We start from the raw sequence: 22,473 nt of genomic DNA on the forward strand, positions 1-22,473 counted from the left end.
CTGACTGGACTGGATTTCAGAGGCTCTCAAGCACTAGCACCCCTCAGAAACCCCTGCACCAGCCTGACTGGACTGGACTGAGCTATCAATGTTAGTGGAGGTGGTGATGGCACATAGCGAATTCTAACTCCACAGTCAATTCACTGACTACGATGAACAGGGACACGTGATCACTTTGGCCGGCTCACTGGCTCCAGCTTGGCCGAGCTCCCCAGCCGCCAGCGGTTGGCTGGCTCTTTAGGTTGGCAGCGAATGGAAAAACTGCGACTTTTCCCGACGACTTTTCAATTCTTCACCTCACGTCGACGCATCTAATATCCTCGAGCCACTCCGACTGGGTCCATTGACAAGCCATTGTCGACCCCCGACTATCGTCAATACCGATCCTTTCGCTTTCGTCCCGTCAGCCCTTTTTTTGCGACTCTATTCCCAATGGCTTCAACCGGAGTGAACGTGCGTGTTATCCTCCCCCGATATGGCCGCTCGACCGTCTCCCAAACCCGAGCTATCGACGACATCGGCGAATGGACTTTCAACTTTCGAGCGGCACAATCGAATTGCATCGTGTATGGGTCAAGGGACTAATTGAGTCATTTATAGGTTCTGCGGTGGTCCGCCCTCGGCCTGGGTATCTTTTACGGCTTCACCCACCAGCGAGCGATTACTGCTTCCCAAAGGGCTGAGCACGCGCAGCACGAGTACGAGAAGAAGGAGAATCTCATCAAGCAGGCCAAGGCCGAGTTTGCCAAGAAGAAGAACCCTTCATCTGGTGATGATGGTACGTCTTTCAGTTATTGTCGCTCTGCTCCAATACTTGCTTCCCAGGCAATTGGCAGCGGCATATCGCGCACATGTGAGATGGCGAACATCCAACTAACTGATACATAAAGTTATTACCGACCCTTCAGACCCCAAGTTCGATCTTGAGAAGCTGCTGTTGAAGGTCCAGAAGGAGAGCCCTTAGATATGTAATAATGGCGCGGGGGAACGCAAATATGACAAGGGAGAGAATTGAACGATTGGAGGTTTTGGCGAAAAGGTTACCGCTAGGGAAACAGGTCCTGCCGGGGCAATAATCCGAGCCTCGAACCAGACCCGATGTATGATTGAGGATATACGTGGCGGTCCTGCATAGATGTTTCCTTAGGTCCCTGTTTAACTCTGTGTACAGGTGTACAATATATCTACTTTAGACGGCAAAAGCGTCAATTGTCTTGAATGGGCTTGTGTTAGTTTGGCACGTGCTGGGATAAGCTTGAGTTGGAAAGTTGTAAATAACTACGGGCAATCTATGATATAATGTATCATCGGGGAGCTAGGTAGCTCCCTAATACATATTAGGTTGGCCTGGTATTAGTGAGTCTATGATACCTGACCAGTTCTCACGATGTGCTGCAATATTTGTTTTAAGTTTTTTGTTTGAAACTGAATTGTCAATTCAGGATTGGATGTTGTATCAGCCTTGTTTAGATACTTCTCAACAATGGAGCAATGATTTGACAACGCAACATCCCCTCCCCGCACTACTTTTAAAAGGTAGCTAAAATTCCGAGAGCATCCAGGGTCATGATAGAGAACTTGCAAGGGCACTGCGCTATATTATACTCCCCTCACCATTCAATTCAGCAAACACTCATAGATATATCTATAAGTGTATATATATTTATAATATTTGATGTCTTTGGGAGAGATCATTGATGAGTAATTGATTCCACTAAGTGAGTGTACCCCACCATGATAGGATTGATCTTATAAACTTCTACGCAGTGCCATATTGGAATAAATTGCACAGAAGGCATAAGAAATGGCAATGCTTCACATGCTCATGTAGTGAGTTTCTGGGAGACGATCAGTGAAGCTCTTGATGTAGCCAGCACCAGATACGTTGTGACGTTGTATAATAAACTGATGCTCAATTGGTCAAGAGAGTGATACCACATAACAACAGAGCAAAATGAAAACTTGTTTCTATATTATTTAGCAAGGTATCATCAGTATTGACCAATCTTCGTAGATATTGTTGAGTATCGTGGCGTTGATATGCCTTGTTCGGGAAAACGACGGCCCAGCGATGAAGCTAATGTTTCGAATTGGCCTCAAGAGTGATACGTACCTTTTCTGTAGGAAAGTGGGCTCCACATCAACCTCCTGTACCTAGCTCCCGTGTTGTAAAGCTCCAAGCTGTCCTTCTGGTGGAGTTGAGAGCATCCATCATCTCGGGGTTTGGTTTCGACAAGTTGCATCAATCATTGTCGACAATTGCAGCCCATCATGACGGCCGTAACGTCAAAACCTAGCGATACGCTCGCTCTATTGACAGGAACAAACACAAGGACTCTTCTGAGAGTTCTCATTCTTTTCTTCATCGCTGGTGCAGCTATCTCCAGTCGTCTCTTTTCCGTGATTCGTAAGTGCTTCATTCTCCTCTCATGATGGATGCTTGACGCTGTCGTTCTCGCCGTCGCTCTCGCATCCCCTCTTCTCGGAGCACTGAGGGAGTTTCTACTCGTCAAGATGATCATTTGCTAACCAATTGCGCGCAGGCTTCGAAAGCATCATCCACGAATGTCAGTTCCTTCCACGACGCCGCGTACTAATTAATGTAGAACTAACCCCATGATAGTCGATCCGTGGTTCAACTTCCGTGCGACCAAGTACCTCGTCGCTAATGGATTCTACAACTTCTGGGATTGGTTTGATGACCGAACATGGCATCCTCTTGGGCGAGTCACCGGAGGCACACTCTATCCTGGTCTGATGGTGACCAGTGGTGTTATCTACCACGCTCTTCGCACCCTCACTGTCCCCGTTGATATTCGAAACATCTGCGTTCTTCTCGCGCCTGCCTTCTCTGGCTTGACGGCCTATGCCGCCTATCTTCTCACCAACGAGATGACCACTACGTCATCTGCTGGTCTCCTTGCTGCAGCCTTTATGGGAATCGCCCCTGGCTACATTTCTCGATCCGTCGCTGGTAGTTACGACAACGAAGCCATCGCTATTTTCCTCCTTGTCTTCACCTTTTACCTCTGGGTCAAGGCTCTCAAGAAGGGTTCAATGGTCATTGGTGGGTTTTGCGCTCTGTCTTACGGCTACATGGTTGCGTCGTGGGGTGGATATGCCTTCATCACCTGTCTCTTGCCAGTTCATGCTTTCACTCTCATCTGCATGGGCCGTTACAGCGATCGCCTTTACCTGAGCTACACAGCCTGGTACGTCGCTGGTACATTGGCCAGCTTCCAAATTCCCTTTGTCGGCTTTCTCGCTGTTAAGACCAACGAGCACATGCCAGCGCTAGGTATGCATTCACAAATCTCTGGCTGAGCCCAATACTAACATAAACTTCAGGTGTTTTTGGACTCCTTCAGGTCATTGCCTTCATTCTCTTCGTCAAGCGCGTCATTCCTGGCCGACAAATCACCACCGTTGTGATTGCAGCAGGTGTCGCTACTTGCATGATCGGTTTGGCCGGTCTGATCCTCTTGACCTCTCTCGGATACATTGCGCCTTGGGGTGGCCGATTCTACTCCCTGTTTGACACTGGTTATGCTAAGGTCCACATTCCCATCATTGCGTCTGTCTCGGAGCATCAGCCCACTGCCTGGCCCTCATTCTTCTTTGACATGAACTTCCTCATCTGGCTCTTCCCCGCCGGTGTTTACATGTGTTTCCAGAACCTGCGAGATGAGCACGTCTTCGTCGTCGTCTACGCTATGTTCGCAAGCTATTTCGCTGGTGTCATGGTCCGTCTCATTCTTACTCTGACCCCCGTTGTTTGTGTTGCCGCTGCTATTGCCGCTTCTCAGCTCCTTGAGACATACATGCAAATCGAGCAGCCCGATGCTGCGGCGGAGACCAAGAGCGAGGGTTCTGAAAGCTCCAAGAAGAACAAGGGCGCCCTCCGAGCCCTTTCAAAGCCATCGGTTGGTATCTACACTGTCATGTCCAAGGTCCTGGTCGTTGGTGCCATGGCCATCTACCTAGTCATGTTTGTAACCCACTGTACTTGGGTCACTTCCAACGCCTACTCGTCGCCCTCCGTCGTGTTGGCCAGCCGCATGCCCGATGGTAGCCAGCACATCATTGATGATTACCGAGAGGCGTACCAGTGGCTCCGACAGAACACCGAGAAGGATGACAAGGTCATGTCATGGTGGGATTACGGTTACCAGATCGGTGGCATGGCTGACCGACCCACGCTTGTCGACAACAACACTTGGAACAACACACACATTGCGACTGTAGGCAAGGCCATGAGTTCTCGCGAGGAAGTCAGCTACCCTATCATGCGCCAGCATGAGGTCAACTACGTTTTGGTTGTCTTTGGTGGTCTCATTGGCTACTCCGGAGACGACATTAACAAGTTCCTCTGGATGGTTCGCATTGCCGAAGGTATCTGGCCCGATGAGGTCAAGGAGCGCAATTTCTTCACCGCTCGAGGAGAGTACAAGGTCAACGAAGAAGCTACCGAAACCATGAAGAACAGCTTGATGTAAGTTTACATGTGTGATCTGAAACGTGTTCATGAGCTAACTTTTCCCTCTCAGGTACAAGATGTCGTACTACAACTATGCAGGCATGTTCCCCCCTGGAAGAGCTGTTGACCGAGTTCGAAACACCGCCGTGCCTTCTGAGGGCCCTACTCTTGACACCCTGGAGGAAGCTTTCACCAGTGAGAACTGGATTATCCGCATCTACAGGGTCAAGGACCTTGACAACTTTAGCCGTAACCATGTTGCTGCCGGCGGCTTCAGCCGAGGACAGAAGAAGAAGAAGGGGCTCAAGAAGCGAGCTGCTGTCGGTAGCCGCCTGGCCTAAGCGGTTCCGGTTTGCTAGAAGCGAGGAAGAAAGAATAGAGGGCTTCTATGTTACCCGCATTTTAGACAAAAGTGAATTGAAAATGTATATCAATGTAAGAACCTTGCTCGGTTGAGAAGGAAGAGAAAGAAAGAAAGAACAAGGATAGAGATTCTTTTGTTTTGACCGTACGTTCGGCGTTGGGCGATGCGTTTGCTGTGATATGTGACGAAAGTAAGTGCAGCGCAACAAAGACGTTCGCTAGACAGCTCATGCATGTTTGTATTTTCGAGAAAGGGAATTCTACCGTTTGCGTTCTGGAAAAAGAATAACCAAGATGCAATGTACAGAAAAGTTGTAAACGCAGTGAATGCCCCTAGGCTGCTGAGTGTTTACAGAGTATATCTCAAGAGTACAAAGTTGTATATACAGTGGCTCACTTCCTCCTTTTCTTAATCTTCACCACCACGGATATCGCCATCGTTGAATCTACCCTCTCAGCTTCTTTGTGCTCACACATCACTCAGCAGTCGAATAAAGCGCACAGGGGTGACATTGTCAACAATTCGAGTGACCGACCTTGCTGTTCCTGGCAAAGAACGGGAGAAAGAAATCTAAAAGAGGCTTTGTGAGGAAGATCTAGGGGTGGGTTCCTCCTCGGCATCGAGCACAAGACGAAGGCTCCAAAGCTGACCTTTTTTCTGTCGCAGCTCACATTACTGAAACGACAAAGTCTTGAAATATCCAGGTTTAGTGCATTAGTCTCCTCGGCTGCCTGGCCCTTCATCTAAGCTGCAAAAGCGAGTGGCAGTTCTCGCCAGCTGCCAGCTGCCAAACGGCCGCGCAACTGCATTCGACTCTCGCTCACACGCGCACAAAAATAGAAAGGAAAAAGGAAGAACCAAATTGATTATTTCTACGGTTCTAGTGCTGTCATATTGCATGAACTATTCCCTTCTTCTCTTTACGCACTTTATTCATCTTCCCACATCCCCACCCACACTCCTTCCTGGTTATTGTTCTATATACCATAATCACTTCCTCCTTTATTCTCTCCGCCGTCACTACAATAGTCACACTCGAGGCTCAACGAAGAATCTATTGTCGCCCTCTTTGTAGGTGCCTACTTCTGGCAGCGCAACAATGGGCCTCTTCAGCACGGCGCTGCGCCGCCACCGCCATCGAGCAGGCTCAGAGGTCGACCTTTTGAGCGCAGCTTTTGGCTTTCCCTTTAGCCACGGAATCAAATCCTCATGCAACAAGAGTCCTGGTCGTATGAAGATCGTCTATGATCCTCCTTCTGACTCCAGCAACGAGTCAGACTCGGACGAAACTTCATCTTCATCTTCAGAGAACGATCGTGGACGACAACAACATCGCGGCCGTCGCCTTTCCGAAAGACCTCCGACGCCTCATCGAAGCACTCCAGCGTCACTTAGTTCTTCAAAGAAGAGCTCCTCGCGAAAAAAGCACCATCGCCGACGCCGCTCGCGCACTTCATCGCGATCCAGCCCTCAAAAATCGACTCGTTCTCGCACTTCTCGCTCGACATCTCGTCGATCAAACGTTGGAAGCATGACTAGTCAGCCGTCTATCCCCTATGTACAGAGTTCTGCAACTTTTCCTCCGCCTATTCCTGTTAATTTGTCGAAACCACCTTGTAATATTGTACAGTCGAAAACATTTCCTATTTCTACTTTTAACCAACCTTTTGGACTTCCAGTATGCCAGCCCATGCCTCAGCAGCAGGTATACTACCAGCCTCCATTCAACTATGGGCCGCCTCAGCCATCTTCTATGTATCGAGGCCCGGCTCCTCAGTTTATCGCTCCGGCCATGCCTGTCATGGCACAGCCGCCTCCTGGTATAACGACAGTGCCTGTGTCTTCTGCGACTCCAAACAGCAGCGCGATCTCTCCAGGAGCATCTGGCATCGATTCTAAAAAGTCCAACTCCGAAGCTCCTGACCAATCGGACTCGTGGAACAAAGACATACAGCGACTGCAGAAACACATTGATGCCAAGATGGTTGATCTATCTTCCGAGCCTAACAGCAAAGTCTTGCGTCGTGACCTCCGTCGTCTACAAGACAGACTGAACTCGACCTTGAACAAAGCTATCACGCACAGCAAAAAGTCACACGCCAGAAAGCTTTCCCTTTCATCGACCAGCAACTTCTCGCAGTTGGCCCTTGACGGAGATACTACAAGCGAGGCTACAGCTGCAACGCTTCGCGGCCTCATAGCACCTACAAGCACGATTAAGAACGACCATCAGCGACAGTACCATGCCCAGCAGGGCAAAAGCCCTCAACGCATTCCACGTCACCATGTTTGCTCTGGATGCGGCAACGTTCGCTCACAGCAATTCCACAAGCGCTGGCCCCTCAACAGCTCAAGGAAGTCATACAAGATCAGCTACTGCGAGAGTTGCCGAGAAGAGATGTACAATCGGGGTATTGTTCAGAAATACCACTTCTGTTTTAACTGCGGAGCTGCGAGGTCAATGGCATTTCATAATCGCCATCCAGTACTGCCAGGCGAGCCTATCTTCGTCAACTATTGTGGTTCATGCACCGAAGAGTTCAAGGTTTATGAACGTCTTCCAGACATTTCTGTCGTCAACCTGGTGAGTTTGGGATAGCTAACGTTCTGGCGATTTACTAATGCATCCAAGGTTGCCCCAAGAGTCAAGTCACACACAGAAGTGACTACTCCTTCTGATTCGGAAGATGACTTGGATTCCATCACTGTCAATCGTCACCAGAACAGCAAAAGTGGCCAAACCAGTGTCAAAGGCGATCAGCAACACGAAGTCAAGCTTGAGCGACCTGGCCCAGACACCGAGCCACCTCGTGGAAGGCGACCAGAGCCACGTACCCCCAAACAGTCCATTGTTGCATCAGATGTCGACTTTGTACCCCCTGAATCGCCCTACTGCCCCTCGCGGAGCACTGGTTCTTCTGGTCGTCGAGCAGAGAGGAAGTCCTCCCTACAATTCAGTACAGGCTCCAGTCCTCACAGAGAGGAATTTGAGACGAAGGGAAACTACCGAGCGCCCTACGTCGAAGATTCCTCGTCGAGTCATCATTCCAGAGTAGCCACACCGACATCCAGCATTCGCTCCAAGACGAGAGAACAGAAGATGAAGTCTAAAGGATACGGATCTCGCAAGAGCCCCTCACCTGATGTCGTACTGAAGTCCGCACTGGCAGGCAGCGACCGGTCGTCCTCGGATGGATCTAGAAAGGCCAGAGCCGAGACATCAGATGAATCGCCTCGAGTTCGTGGGAAGTCTCTGGACTCTGACCGTTCTGATCCAAGTTCTTCCAAGTCTTCCAGCAGCAAGACAGTAAGGTTCAAACAATCTGTCGACATTCGTACAGCATTGCCGCAAGATGTGGATGACTTCTCAGAGCCTGAAAGTCCCAGATATCCGCGGTCTCCAGGCTCTCCTCTGATTTCTCGCAAGCAATCTACCACTCGCCGTACCAAAGAAACGAGGGACCAGTACTTGCACCCTCACTACGGTCAGCGTTCGAATTCGTCTCCAGGCTTTCACCGTGAGCACTTGCACACTCCAGATAACTTTATGCCTGGAACACCCTCAAAGGGGTACTCCAAAGGAGCATTCAGCAAGGACTTTGACGGTGGCGGGCATTGGGATTCTTTCCAAAGCCCCGGATATTCTTACGCCGACCATTACTCGGAAAGCTCTTTCCGCGGCTACTGTGACGCTGACGAGGACTACTCAGCTTCTCAACCCTACAACCATGACCAGTACAGGGAGTCGACCGCATCTCTTCCATCGCGCCTTTCTACAGGGAGTGTATTTGCCTCCTTCTTCAAGAAGGATAAGGCGTCCTCGGTTCCTCCTAGGGACCGAGCGAGCCCAAGACCTTTTGCTCACGATTTCAACGAGACTGCCAGAGACAATTAGGAAAGGTTTGGCTCTCTCAGTTTCAATGACAGTCAGACTACACCTTGCCCTCGACGATCTCAGTGTTCCTCAAACATCTTTAGTTCATTCACGGAACCCGAGTTGCATAGCTGCACCGATACAGGATCAGCTACTGAGAAAGGCAGTGGCCCAGCTAGGAACAACCCATACTATACGCCCCGGAAGCGTAGTTACCCAGAATCGTCCTATTCTGGTTCTCCTACTCGATCAGAGAACTCTCCTAAGCGTAATTTTGATTCTTCTTCATCAAAAAAGTCAGACAAGTTTGTCTGGAGAAATGCCTTCAACCCTGTCCCAGTTATTGAAGAACTGGGCACTGCCAGCGACATTTCCCCTAAGAGCCCGGCAGACCTGCTTGGTAACTATCATCTAAGTTTCTTGCATTAATATAACTTACTGACATGTCGTTTTCCAGAGTTCAATATCGTCATCAATCCAGCTTCTGCCCTTGACGGCGAAGATGATGAGGTGTCATCGGAGTCGTACTCCAGCACACCACCCTCATCGGACGAGAACTAGAACAACCGAGCGCCTGACGAAATTGTTGTCTAATATTCTTTATGTCAGCAACGATCTCAGGGGTATCCTCTACGCAAGGATGCTCTCTTTTACGCCGCAAACACCCAACAGAAACCTGGTCACCAGGTTTCCTATTGAAACACCATCGCGGCCCTTTTTACTTTTGGGAATGTACGGATGTTTAATACACAAACATCGAGCCTCTGGATGAAAAGCTCCGAGTTACGAAAAGTCAACATGAAAAGGACTGTCAGAGGCATGATAATGATTTGATATGAAGGGGAGCAATTGTATGATTTGTTTTTCTTGGGACGATTACTTGCTATGACCTGTATTATTAGCGAACGAAACGATTGAATGAGTAATGTATATACGTATGACGATCAATAAGATACTTCCTACAAACCTGGTTCCTTTACTGTTCAGATTTGAGTGAGACTGAATATTATCTATCACAACGAAATACTGACGTTGAGAGGAGAGTCCACTTGAACGTAATAGTGTGTCCTTTTATATAAATCACATGCTTTTTTTCCTTTCCCGAATATTGTCTTCCAAGATAGTATAGTAACAGGGACCATCCCTTCTTAACAAGCCTTCAATTCCGCCTGAAACATCACGAACTTTGTTGTAGAATTCACTTGGGATTTCCGTAGAACCAGCCGTTCCTCGGCACACGAGCACGCCAGAATAACAATGACTATATAAAGTAATAGAGTTCATTACTGCATTATCCCATCATCCGAGCGCCGACTAAGGGATCTGACGCCTAAAAACACCAATGCTTCTCTCTAATGAACTGTATGTATGCATGCCGATGTCCCACTACAGAATTTTAAAGCTGTTCTCCTGGCCGGGACTCACACGGGGCAACGGTACCCCAAGAAAATGACTTGTTAAGGGCGCATTTGTGGTCGCAGCCATGCGTGACAGAGGGCTCTGTCTTGATTCGAAATATGCGATAGCTTCCTGACGTTTCATCTCAAAAGCATCGCTCCGTGCTCGTTCTCTGTCGATGTTCTCTGAGCGTTCTTGTAAATCAGCACTGATTGCATCCTCCTTCTTCTTCCGTTCTATAGCATCCTTCATGCGTCTCTCTGTCTTCTGGCAAGCGGCATCAAGCCTCTGGGCCAGTGGTCGGGGTGCGAGTTCTAGTGCCTTGTTTTCGTCTCGCTCTCGGGTAGAAGCACCCCAAAGACATTGGAAGTTGAGCTTTGTTTGTTTACTGTTGCGGTCGCCAGTTCCCCAGATTGTTAACGTGTCACCATTATAGAGGCGAGCCCAGTGATGAGAAGGCCCGCCGTGGTTCTTAGCATCAGCTGAGGCAAGCTGATAACCGTTAATGCTGATGCCGACAGATGCTTTCGTCGAGACATAGAAGCTATAGTCATTTGGATCCTCTTCATCTCGAAGCCAAGGAAGAGACACCTTTGATGGGTCTTTTGAAGGATCAAAGGTATCGCCATCTTTCCAGAGCAATATTTTGAACGCATACTTTGGTACACGAGACTCATAAATGTCGCTAAATGGTTCTGTATTTGCAGGACCACGACCAAAAGAAACCAGAGTGTCGGTGATAGGAATAGTAATACCAGGTATGCATGAATCTGGATGGGACTCAATAACGCCAACGAGTTGCTTGTTGGGCTCTGGTTTTTGAACAGGGACGACGATCTGGGTATGGCTGGTGGGCATCGTGTCAGGGATCTGTGAGTCCTCAGAGGCAGCAGCGGTAGGTGGAAACTCCATGGCGTCGTCTGTCGTGCCCTGCGGTGTTCGGGAGCTCCGTCGAGTTTCGCTGATTTGCGTTCCAGCTTTTGAGACTGGAGAGAAATACTTCATTGCAAGATCCCATAATGGGGTCTTTCCAGGCGCAAACGTTTCGCCCCTGGTCTCCGCCGCCTGCTGAAAGGCTTTGTGCTGGAGGTGGGTTAATTCTGGATAGTTGAAGTGCCATGTCTTTTTATCCTGTTCCCAAAAACATGTTTTGTTGAAAGGCTGGTCAATTTGACGTCCTGAGGATGGTTTTCCAGCTACAGGAACCTGAATCAGTAGTTGATACTCTTCAATTACGTCGTCTGTCATGTCGTCAGTATTGCCCTCCGACTTTAATCTTTTCATCGTAGGTTTTCCGCGTGGCGTGCTCTCCTCAAACTCGTCGCTGGTGTCTTGAGAGGGGGGCTTGCGTTTGCTGGTATTGAAATCCGACGATTGCAAGGAGAATTGAGAGGCCCCGGGAAACTGCACGCTAGGTTCGTCGCCACCAAGGCTTTGGGAAGCCACGTTCTCGACAAGGCTTTGAAGCTGGTCTTCCGATTGTTTCTGGACCATAGAGGCAGTCGTTTGGCGGTATGTCCGGCGGTTCCTGCTCCTAGGCGTGGCATCCTCGTCTGATTGGTAAGCCTCGTCCTCGTCTTGATTAAGAATCTCAGTTTCACCTGTGCTAGCGTTGCTCGCTTCGAGGTTGAGGTAATCGCCTGGGATTACACCAGAGCTGCCAATGGCAGAAGCGCCGACTTCTCCAAAAAGCCTGGGTTTGTTGGCTTCCGGTAGCCCTGCCGCGGTTTCCTTTTCTGATTCCTCACCCATGGAGTCACTAACACGGTCTTCCTCGTAGTGGCGGGGCTGTAGCTGAGAGAAGTTATCAAACATGTCGTCGTCCGAGACCTCGTCGAAAGATTGCGAGGCGTTGATGACAGATGGGGGGGCGGTATGCCAAGGATGGCTTTCGAGTTCGGTCACTGTCGCTCGGTTTTCTGGGCGTTTCTCAAGCATTCTGCAAAGGAAGTCGATGGCTTGATCTGACACTTCATTTCTCTGCAGGGGTGAGATATTCAGCCGGGTAGTCATGATCTTGTGCAACAGTTCGGAATAGCTGATGCCGCTCTTAACTGGATAAGGGGGCGACGCAGTCAGAGCGTAGAACAACACACCGCCCAAAGACCAGATGTCAACAGCATGGTTGTATCTCTGACCCGGAGGACGTCGCATTTTCTTACCCCGGCTACGTACACCGTTATCATCATACTCCGCATATTCTGTGTAAACCTCTGGCGCACAATAGAGTAAAGTGCCACAGAATGTTCGTAAGAAGGTCTGTTCACTATCCACCATTTTCGACAAGCCAAAGTCGGTGAGTTTGAGATCGATAGGATTGAGAGAGTTGATAAGAATATTGTCTGGCTTGACATCGCGATGAGTGATGTTGTTGGCGTGTAGGTATCCCAATGCGCTTAGGAGCTGCCCTGACATGGTTCGAACGACATCCTCTCTTATGGCTTTGTGGTCCGAGATAAGTTTGCCCAAGTCGCCACCAGGGACAAATTCCATAATGATGATAAGTAGTCGATCATCCCATTCGAAGTGCTCCACGTAGCGAACGATATGAGGCTGTGAGACAGATGTTAGCAACAGCAGGGCGATATGGTGTGAGACTTACATGTTCAACCCGCTGCATGATTTTCATCTCATTCTCAACCTTTTGGTCGAGTACACCATTCTTTATAAAACGACGCTTTTCAATCTCTTTGGCCGCATAGGGTAAACCGTCATACTTAGACGTAACCCTGTGAACAACCGCGAATGCGCCCTTTCCAATTGTCCCAATTCTGTTGTACTTGCCAGAACCCGTCCATTCTCTGTTTCCGTCTCTTCTTTTCTGTAGTTTGAGTGGAACTTCCTGGGGAGCTTCGTCCGTCTCCTCTCTTTTAAATTGGTTTTGGGCTGGATGCTTGAAGAGATCAACGTGCCCACCAGGTCCAGGAGTGATTGTGTCATTTGAACGTTTTATTCCGTGGCGAGTAAAGAAATCATCCACTTTGTCGGTATACGCTTGGTCGTACTCATTATCTCGCCGTGGTATCCGAACTCGGAAAGTCAAATCTCTTGCCTTTTGGTGAAGAAATATTCTGACGATGGAGCCAGAGCTGAGAACCCATTTTGAGATACATGGGCCATTTGTTGGGTTGACTGCAGGATTTGCGGTTAGAATGTTGTCATCTACTATAGTACCATTGGTAGACTGATCCTCAATCATGACGGTGCCGTACTCGTTGACATATATTCGGAAATGTATGTTGCTGACTCGCTTCAAGGGATCGTTTACAAATACAACATCGCATCGCGCTGGGTTGCGCCCAAAGACAAACCCAGCAGCAGGGTTCTTGAGCTGTGACGACAGTCGGAGGATGATAGCATGACTGCCGCTGCCTCCTGGGTTGGCGAGAAATCGACCAGCCTGGTCTTCGAGGGCATAATCCGGCTCAACACCGTCCGCTTCTTCCTTACCGATGATATGGGGAGAGCTTTCGTTGACCAGGCGTTCAAGTTCGATGCGGGCTGAGTCTGAGTGTGGGTAGAGGACGCATATTATATCGGAAATGTCTTCGTCTGAGAAGCCCGAGTTTTGCTTCCCGATACGGCGCGGATCGAGGACATTCTGGGTCGCTTCCATGAGGAGGTCAGCGCAGGCAAGAGAGAGGTTGAGCAATACAGAGAGGGCATACCCTGCGTGGGCTCGTCGCCGTCCATTGGGATCGACCCGAGCAGCCTGCGCCGCAATGCAATGCAAGACTGCTGTTTTAAGCTTAATAGAGACCGTTCCGGGTAGATAATAATGCTTGCAACGTTCTGAGGCGATCACGGGCGCAAACGCTACAAGCTGGAAAGTCCTAGTTTAGATACGGTATTGGGGTAACCTTTTCGAGATGGTAGGACGACCGGCCAGGGGGTTGAATGTCTCGGTGCGTCAGGCGCAAGGTGGGCTCAATGGAGCAAAATGTATTTAAAAGTGCCAAAAAGTAAATAGAAGAGGAGGTTGAAGAAGAATCAAGAATCCAAAGAGAGGGGGACAGGATGGAAAAAGAAACGACAAGGGACTATTGAGGTTCAAGTAGGAACGAATGGATGGGTTTAGTCTACTAAGATGGGCAGGAACGTCACGACAAGCAGGTCCCCCCAGCCTGCCTCGAGGGCTATGGAACTGCCTGGGCTGCCTCTGATTGGCTAATAGCGATCGGAATCTGTTCTAACAGCGGTAGCAGGCCTGTCCCATGGCCAATTGCCTGGTAATTAGGCACCATCTGCTCTCGCTTCCAGGCTGATAAATCCCGAGCACCCACGTCCCAGCGCGGCGGGGAGACACCGTTTGAGTGCCGTCAAGACCCTACTGCTTGACCCCTTGCTTAATAGAGTGGAAACGATCCATACAAAACACGTTCTAGATGCCTTAGCAACCAAAAAGAAAGCAAAAAAAAAAGTCGGGCTCATGATTTAACAAAACAAGGTCACATCACGTTCTATCCACGTAACACGGGCGCGTGGAAACGGTACTCGAGGCGCGCTCAAGTCACGCGCTTCGGGCTGTTGCTTTTCCAACAGTAAACAGTCAACGGCTGCAGACGTCGACGTCAGCCTGTCAGGCGCCAACTACCAGCCATTGCCCGCGAGACTGGCCTTCAGAGTTGAGCGGGTCAAGCAAAGTCACTGGACAGCAACGCCTGCCAAAAGTCTCAGCTTAGCTCACGCTTCGCCGCGATCCAATAACTGGCCCTTTTTACTTCGATTCCAACAATAAATACGATCTTAGATTGACGAGGCCCGATGTCATCAAGTATGACGTGACTAGCTACAGACGTGCTTAAACATGTATTATAACCGTTATATTTTCCATACATTGAACCTCACGTTTATAAACCCAAGATGAAGTGAAGTGTTTGTAGTTCAGTCAAATAAGTATTGTAAGGAAACAGAATATTGTATGCTAACTAGCTTGATAATGACTCTATGATAAATGAATATGATGCGAAAACACCCAAGATAATGCAACTCTTCTCTGTATACCCAAGAGTATGGTATGCAAATTGATTTCAACCCATGACCGTCAAATCATGTTCCTACATGCCCAAAACGCCGTATGATGTATGCGTCCGTTTCGTCTGTACTCCGAGTCGCCGTGATCATGCGATACCCATAAATAGTTCCATGCTGACTTGACTGGAGCTTCTTCCTAAATCCCGACTAGAACGCTTGTCCTTGGAACTGTGGATGGACACTGCGAGACGCCTGTTGTGTTCCAGGCGGTGTTGAGCCGTATTGACCTTGAGGTGGCACGAAGCGAGGATCGACCTGTTGAGCAGCTCGCATCGGTCGTGAGAAACTATTCGGCTGTCCGTGCCCTCCCATCTGTTGAGATGCTGGTCCGTATTGGGAGCCACCCGGCGTGTACTGGCCAGGAGCTTGGCCCATGGGGCTGTATGCAGGCATGTTGCCGGCACCCATCATTGGCTGCTGGTATGCTTGTTGATAGTTTTGCTGCTGCTGCTGGGCTTGCTGTTGATATGCCATTTGCTGTTGCTGAGCGAGTTGTTGTTGGATCATTTGCTGTTGAGCCATTTGTTGTTGTGCCATCTGCTGCTGATACGCCATAGCAGCCTGCTGTTGTTGCCGTTGGCTAATCGCTTGTTGGACCGCTTGGCTGTTCATCCCTTGCTTCATCTGCTGCTTCTCCCGTTCCCGGGCCTCAATAGCACCAACCAAGCCTGAACCTGAGGAAGCCTGCCTCTGGTGACCAGGCGAGAACCCCTGCGATCCTTGTCTTTGATGTCCTTGCATACTAAGCAGAGGCTGGCCAGTTAAACGGGCCATTTGTTCTTGCTCTCGTGCACTCAGATGGCTTGAAGTTTCCCCAGAGCTTGCAAAGTTCAACGTCGAGTTTGCGCCTCGCGATCCAGGTCGCTGAAGCAAATCAGCCGATGTATTTCGAGAGTGACGGCCGTTTTGAATAGCCTGTAGAATGTCGGAGGAGCTGTTTCGCTTTATCCCAGGCCCAGGAGTGCCCGGGAGGTTGCCACCGATGCTGTTGCTAGATGCGGTTCGGGCATGGGCCGCCCTGTGCTGCACAAACTCTTCGGCACTCAGTCCATGAGTGCTGGCTGGAGGAGCTGTTCCACCTGGTGACCAGGCCATCGTTCGCTTCGAATCCGGAGACTCTTTTTGGCCGACGGATCCCTGAGAGGCTGAAGACTTGTGAGGGGGGGTTGGTCCATGACCTCCAGGCGTATGGGGCCTATTCTTAGTAGCACCATAGTTGATGGTTGGACCGAAGTTGATATCTGGGATATCAAACTCTTTGTCTGTTTCTTCGGCGCCGCCGACAGTCTTCAGCACACCAGCACGTGGCTTAGGTTCTTGGTACTCGTATGAATCTACAAAGTTCCTGAGGCTGGTTGCAGGAGAGTGGTCATCGTATTGACTGCTTTGATTACTCTCCAGTCTGCCAGGTAGTTGTGGCCGCCTTTCAGAGTTTGGGGTTCCTTGGCGAGGTGTCTGTCGGCCTTGATCGTACGCATAGTGATCGATGATCTCGTTTGTGGTGATGGCGCTGCTGCCGGACATAGTGTTACCCTTGGTATTCTCAAATTGTGCGGGCCCAGGTGGCGGGGGACCAGGCATGTGTCCTGGTACAGGCTTCCGATGAGCCATTTGTCCCTGGGCACCATTGGGAGGCCCGTTTGGAGGCCCGTTCGGAGGCCCATTAGGGCGGGATCCTGGTGGTCCGTATGAGCCAGGAGGCCCAGGGGGTCCAGGAGGATGACCTGGACCGGGACGGTAGTTGCCGTAAGGACCAGGAGGTGGATGTCCATGCCCGGGAGGTGGCCCATTTCCACGACCTCGCGGTTCAGAAGGCCGATGGCCGTCGAAACCAGGGCCTCGAGGGTCAGAGGGTCTTCTTCCGTCAGGTCCCGGTCGTCGAGTATCCGAAGGGCGTCGCCCATCTGGCCCCATATCAGGGCGACGATTGCCATTTTGCGGGTGAAGAGGACGTTGTTGAGGGGGCATACCTGGAGGCATCGGGGATCGTCGACCTACCGAAGTTCCAGGGCGCGAGTTTGGCCCGCGGCCATAAGGACTAGGTGGCCCGAGAGGGGGCTGGCCCAGTGGTGATCGAGAGCGCTGTTGAGATAAGTTGGCTGGGGGAGGGAGATTGTTGGAAGAGGGATCCTGATTTGTCGGGCTTAAAACTTCACGCGAGCGGTTGTCGTTAGCAGATATCCCTACGGAGTTGGCGTGTGGTGGCAGTACCGATGGTCCAGATCTTGCAGCGTCCACCTCATCTTCCCCTGGAGAAGGTCTCGAATCATTCGGTCCGCCCATTCCTCCAGCTGAGGAAAGCTGGGCTAGAGTAGTAACGGAAAGCCTACTGTTAGCTCGTCTGAGCTCAGGTGAGTGATAAGCTCTGCTGACGGGTCTGCCTTGAGAGCCATGGCTGAAAGCAGGAGGGCGCGAAACAGGCTCGGGAGTGTGCATCTGGCGCATTCCATCCAGGTCTTTCAGAGGTGGCGAACCATTAGGCCCACGTTCGTTCTGGTAAGCAGGACTCTGGTCTCGCGAAGCCTGGTTCCCAACAGGAGTCTGGCCACGCTGTGGCGAGGCGGAGTAAGGGCTGTTGCCATTGGCATCGGGGCGGAAGGGAGGACCACCAAGTTGGTTGGGGTCAGATGAGTTACGGCCATGGCTTCCAAGAGCTACCCGAGCAGGATCCGCAGGAGCGGAGTCTGTTCGAGCGCGCTCACCTAAGGAGAAAGATCGTGAAGACCTGGTGGGAACTTGCTGGTCCGAGTTGGTTTTGAGAGTGGGAGGGCCATCCCCAAAGCTCAACCTAACGCTCTTTCGGCTGTTGCTTCGAGAGCGCGTTGCAGGTGCATCATCCACGGCGTTCATACGAGTGCCAGTAGATTCCTTTAGCTTCTTTCTCCAATCTCGCTCACCCCAGTTCGAGCTGCCATCCTCAAGAATCAAGTTGGAAACGTCGAGATTCTCGAGGTAGCCATAACGCCGACTCTTTGGCATGGCAAACATGAGGGATCTGGAATCCAGTGTACTGGCGACCAGTCTCCCGGGACGACCATAAAGACCAAAGGTATCCCATGTGGGGAAGAGAAAACGCAGCAACATCTCGAATCCGGTGACAGCAGGCCGGGTCTCTGGCATGATGAAAACGAAACCTTCAGTGGAGGAAGGAGGATCAGTGTGAATAGAAATGCTGCCCTCAACCTTCAGCAGAGTTGACGCTTCAATCAAAGACTTTGCCTGGGGATAGATTGCATAAGCCGAATAAGCGTCAGTGATAGTGGCAATTGGTTGCGCTTTCTTCTGCTTCTTGCCATCCTTCCTCTCGTCGTAGAACTTGATGTTTCCCTTGAGTGTGGGAACCGGTGATCGATCATATGGAGACCTCTTCTTAAGTTCCTTTTGAAGCTTTGCATACTGCTTCTCGTCGGGAGGGGTGATAACACACCAGCATCGTCTCCAAGGTACACCAGCACCGAATCGGACTCTAACCCATTCTTCGGTGGGGAACTTTGCCCGCTCCATGATGACACCAATATTGTTGAGCGACTTACCCTTACCAGCAATGAGAGCACCGGTGTAGGCCTCCTGCAACGAGGAGTGCTCAAAGATGGCCAGTCGGATACCGGCGGTCCATTGCAACAGGGAGTGGCGAGAATTGAAGTGAAGCAGATATCGGTTTCTTCCAGCTGTGGAGATACTCAAGATATTCTGCAGGGGCTGTTCGTCGGCAGACCTTGTAGGCAAGGATTCGATCTATCAGAAGTTCGTATTAGTCGAGTTCGGAAATTTCACGATTAACGCGTGACCGGATTAATTACCATCTTTATCGATGCATCAGTCAAGTTGACAAACTTGGGCAGAACCTCGCCATCTTCGCCGGCAGCATCAAGCTCTGAGGCATCCCATAGCGACAAGACGGTACCGACAAGTTGGGCGAAACATTCAGACCAGGTTCTATCAGGGTTGGGTTTACCCTCTGTTAACGACGTCGTTAGCTGGACATCCTTGCAGCACATGTGTGAAGTGGTGAATGTGGAGTCCCCTTGGCGTCAGGGGTAGGTATGTGGGGATGGTAAAAACGGCAATGGGATCTGGGTCAAGCATACGTGTGTTCTGGTCATCAAGCTTGAGGAAATAGCCCTCTTGGTACAGCTTGTTGGAGTGGCTGTTGAGGAAAGAATAGATAGGCTGGAGTTCGGGGATTGTGTCCTCGGTGATGTCCATAATGGGTGGTTGGTGAGCCAAGACCATGGACGGGGGTCGTGAAGATGCAGCGGATGAACTGCGTCGTCGGCGAGTGGATGGTTCAATTGGGGAGCCGCCGTTTAAAGGTGTGCCATAGTCCGGTCGCGAAGGCGGTGTGTTTGGCCGAGAAATATCGGTACTGACTCGATGATCAGGAAAGGGTTCTGTGCCAGAAACCGTTCTGCGATGATGCCCTTGCTTATGAGGTGAATCTGATGGAGGAGATGTTGAAGGCGGAGGTGTCTTTGTGCCAGCAGAGAACTGGGACATAAACGAAAGAACTAAGTATCGGCACCAACAAGTTAGCACGAGACGGGATGAGGTGAGATATTATGAACGGCATGCGGCCCCCTGGAAGTAGACAATATGTCCACGTCGCTCAGTCCCTTCAATTAGAGCCGGACCCCTAGAGGAACTAGCCAAGGGAGCCTTGGGCCACCATACGTCAACGAACAGTGGAACTCTTTGTCCCCGCTACCCATAACGGCCCCCCCCCTGCGGCCGATGTTGCAGGCGCACAAGAGGGTCATCTCAGGCTGTCCAGTCCATGAATTTGGATCGGGTGCCCTGGGCAAGCCCACCTAAACTGAACATGGACACGCCAGGGCAAGGGCCCAAAGAGCCACTAGCACCACCTTTTAGGTCTTTCTGGCGTGCACGTTCGGGCGCAACGCAACGCAACGTATACGAAAGAGCCAACCCCAAGGACTGGAATGGGATTCACGAATGCACAACATGTGTAGGTACGCACCTCGATTTCGGCCCATCTTGTCAACAATGGCGCGGGTATGACCGAAGGAAATTTCTGAGACACAAAAAAAGACAATTAATAATGAGGCCGGTTCGTGCCCAGCAACAACAAAGGGAGAAGAAAGTTAGTTCGTTCGGTTTAACTGCGCAAGGGATGGTTTCGAGAGATGAAAAGCTGCGCCAGCCACGATACTGACGTCGTCCGGTATCGCAATTTCAGACGAGTTTGATTATCTTTTCTGGGCGTTAAAGATCAGGGCGGTCCTGTGGTCCAAGAATGAGAAAGAAGAAAGGGAAAAAGCTGGCCCTTGCGTGCGATACGATTTCAAATGTAGGTGAGGTGGGCGCTTCTTGTACTATTATGTCGGTTCTGAACTCTAGACTCTCTTTAGAACCCGGGGCCGGACTATATCCATTCAAAGGTAGTGCTGCGGCGGGTGCGGATGCGGATGCAGATACGGATGCTTCGGGTGACTGACATGTCAGTACAGTACTTGAACAGCCAAGGATGTCGATGACCAGGTGCAACTGGTCAATTTGTGGTGATCTACCGTAAGAAGTAACCGCAGTCAGTGCCTGGGCAAGCGACAGTAACGGATAGGCAGTGCAATGCAGGTCTCGACTCTGGAGCTGCCGGTAATTAGGTATACGGGCTGTGGCCGTAATTTCTCCAATACGCGGAAGCCGGTGTCTTCGGACTTGTTAACGATTGTCTTTCGGCGAGCAGCGGCGGTGGTCCCTTAAGTACCGAGTTGGAGGTCCTTCGCCCTGCGTTGCTCAAGTGAAGCACTGTATTAGTTGGAAAAGAGAGATGCGTCGTTCGATGGGTTAACCTTGTCAGGTTTTCCAGACTGCGGACTTGGTTGTTTAAATCTGTATGAGGCTGGTAGGGGACCCAGAAATTCAACGTCAACGACAGCAGGTTTTCTTGGAAAAAAGAGGACCACCAACAAGCTCCAAAACAGCCCGGGACCGGGTTGTGTTCAGTGTTGCGATGGATCTCCAACCAGCGCGGGGGGTCCCTTATTTTCTCGATAAAGTCCCTCGGTCCTGGGTACTTCTGGAGTACGGGAAAGAAGAGGGTCCGACGAGCTCGTTTTCTTTAATTTGTCTGCGTACGAGACCAAACTGTTTCTTCTTTGCTTGCAATCCCGTAGGTACTGTAAAGTACAGTACAAGATGGTACTCCTTCTGCGAACGATATGCGATATGCGATTTGCGATGAACGAATTGAGTGATGACGGGCCCGATCAGTGGCATACGTCACTAGTTTAGCGGGTTATGTATGGCCTGGGCGAGATGGATTGGAAGTCTAAGTCTGGACTGGGCTGGGCTAGAACGGACACCCTCAATTCACTAAGAGGACCCTCCTAGGTCAGTAGTCTTGACAAAGGCACCTCAAAACCTGTGCACACCGAGTAATGTAATTCAAGCAAAGTCGGTGAGCCAAGACTCTAGGAAGAAAGTAAAAAGCGCAGCAAAAGAAATAGAATCAAGGAACAGAAGGAAAGAATTGTTCGCGAAAAGGATCAAGGAGGGTTACAATCCGCCCATAGCGGCAGGGGGAATCATGTTTTCTATATATGTACTTGCCATGATGCCCAGTTTTAAGCTGACTACGAATACCTACCATTCATTACCTGGTGACCAGACTTACTATACCTCAGACGAAAATAGAGCTCAAAGAAGCACAAAGAATCGAGCGGATGCTTCGACGACAGGCCACTGTTTCGCAACATGCCTTTGACGAACTGTCAGATGCTGGATGGGCGCTTCGGCGTATCGACAGTTATGTGGACGAATCATGCCATCCAATCATAGTCCCGCTCTACCATCTGTCTATGACTGAGCCAAGATCAAGTGCAAAATAGCAAGAGGCTGCATGCATCTACTCCATTGGATTCGTGTGTGCTTGGCGCCAACTGCTGCTGGTATAGTTGCTGTATTGTGTCTCTTCTCTGGGACCAATTCATCTGGTCTTCCAAGCAACCTGTACCAGCAACCAGGCTTGGAATTCGCGGCACAGCACAAGAACGAGGCAATAACGATAAGGAAATCTTGTCTGTCAGCATTACAGAGTCCCTCGACTTGGAAGCAGGGTAACATGGGGACCTGCAGTGTGCAGTTTGCTGATCCACTGCTTAATTAAGTACAACATGATCTTGTCAACGAATATGCGATAACTACCTAGATAGTCTAGACAGTGGCTGGGATATTCCCGTTTCGGCCTCCGTAGAACGGCGTCAACGACGGGTGTCATCGTGGCATGTCCCGGCCTAGAAAAGACTCGTCATTCTTAACGCCATTTCTTTCCACTTCAAGGCTTCTTTTACCGCTGTCTCCACGAGC

General features: G+C 50.3%; 6 protein-coding genes across 6 annotated transcripts; 3 read left to right on the forward strand and 3 right to left on the reverse strand.

Moving 5' to 3' along the window:
* Nucleotides 1-301: 301 nt before the first annotated feature.
* FGSG_00429 (uncharacterized protein) lies at nucleotides 302-1,259 on the forward strand. The gene is made up of 3 exons (XM_011317794.1): nucleotides 302-453; nucleotides 601-778; nucleotides 891-1,259. The coding sequence occupies exons 1-3, from the start codon at nucleotides 433-435 to the stop codon at nucleotides 962-964; spliced, it is 273 nt and encodes a 90-aa protein (XP_011316096.1). The 5' UTR covers nucleotides 302-432; the 3' UTR covers nucleotides 965-1,259.
* A 1,012-nt stretch (nucleotides 1,260-2,271) lies between these two features.
* FGSG_00430 (uncharacterized protein) lies at nucleotides 2,272-4,818 on the forward strand (the record flags this gene model as incomplete). The annotated part of the gene is made up of 4 exons (XM_011317795.1): nucleotides 2,272-2,407; nucleotides 2,624-3,298; nucleotides 3,349-4,492; nucleotides 4,548-4,818. 4 exons carry the CDS (start codon nucleotides 2,272-2,274, stop codon nucleotides 4,816-4,818), a joined length of 2,226 nt encoding a protein of 741 aa, XP_011316097.1.
* A 2,004-nt stretch (nucleotides 4,819-6,822) lies between these two features.
* Nucleotides 6,823-8,736, forward strand: FGSG_00431 (uncharacterized protein; the record flags this gene model as incomplete). The annotated part of the gene is made up of 2 exons (XM_011317796.1): nucleotides 6,823-7,425; nucleotides 7,474-8,736. The coding sequence occupies 2 exons, from the start codon at nucleotides 6,823-6,825 to the stop codon at nucleotides 8,734-8,736; spliced, it is 1,866 nt and encodes a 621-aa protein (XP_011316098.1).
* A 276-nt stretch (nucleotides 8,737-9,012) lies between these two features.
* Nucleotides 9,013-9,536, reverse strand: FGSG_00432 (uncharacterized protein; the record flags this gene model as incomplete). Its single annotated transcript, XM_011317797.1, has 3 exons — nucleotides 9,013-9,119; nucleotides 9,155-9,272; nucleotides 9,438-9,536. 3 exons carry the CDS (start codon nucleotides 9,534-9,536, stop codon nucleotides 9,013-9,015), a joined length of 324 nt encoding a protein of 107 aa, XP_011316099.1.
* Nucleotides 9,537-9,913: 377 nt separating this feature from the next.
* On the reverse strand, nucleotides 9,914-13,806 carry FGSG_00433 (uncharacterized protein; the record flags this gene model as incomplete). The annotated part of the gene is made up of 4 exons (XM_011317798.1): nucleotides 9,914-9,976; nucleotides 10,141-12,666; nucleotides 12,716-13,722; nucleotides 13,782-13,806. 4 exons carry the CDS (start codon nucleotides 13,804-13,806, stop codon nucleotides 9,914-9,916), a joined length of 3,621 nt encoding a protein of 1,206 aa, XP_011316100.1.
* Nucleotides 13,807-14,987: 1,181 nt separating this feature from the next.
* On the reverse strand, nucleotides 14,988-19,353 carry FGSG_00434 (uncharacterized protein; the record flags this gene model as incomplete). The annotated part of the gene is made up of 3 exons (XM_011317799.1): nucleotides 14,988-18,882; nucleotides 18,948-19,105; nucleotides 19,236-19,353. The coding sequence occupies 3 exons, from the start codon at nucleotides 19,351-19,353 to the stop codon at nucleotides 15,295-15,297; spliced, it is 3,864 nt and encodes a 1,287-aa protein (XP_011316101.1). The 3' UTR covers nucleotides 14,988-15,294.
* Between the last annotated feature and the right edge of the window lie 3,120 nt (nucleotides 19,354-22,473).

The sequence above is a fragment of the Fusarium graminearum genome, chromosome 1 (genome assembly GCF_000240135.3).
Source record: "Fusarium graminearum PH-1 chromosome 1, whole genome shotgun sequence".
Taxonomy (NCBI): Eukaryota; Fungi; Ascomycota; class Sordariomycetes; order Hypocreales; family Nectriaceae; genus Fusarium; species Fusarium graminearum.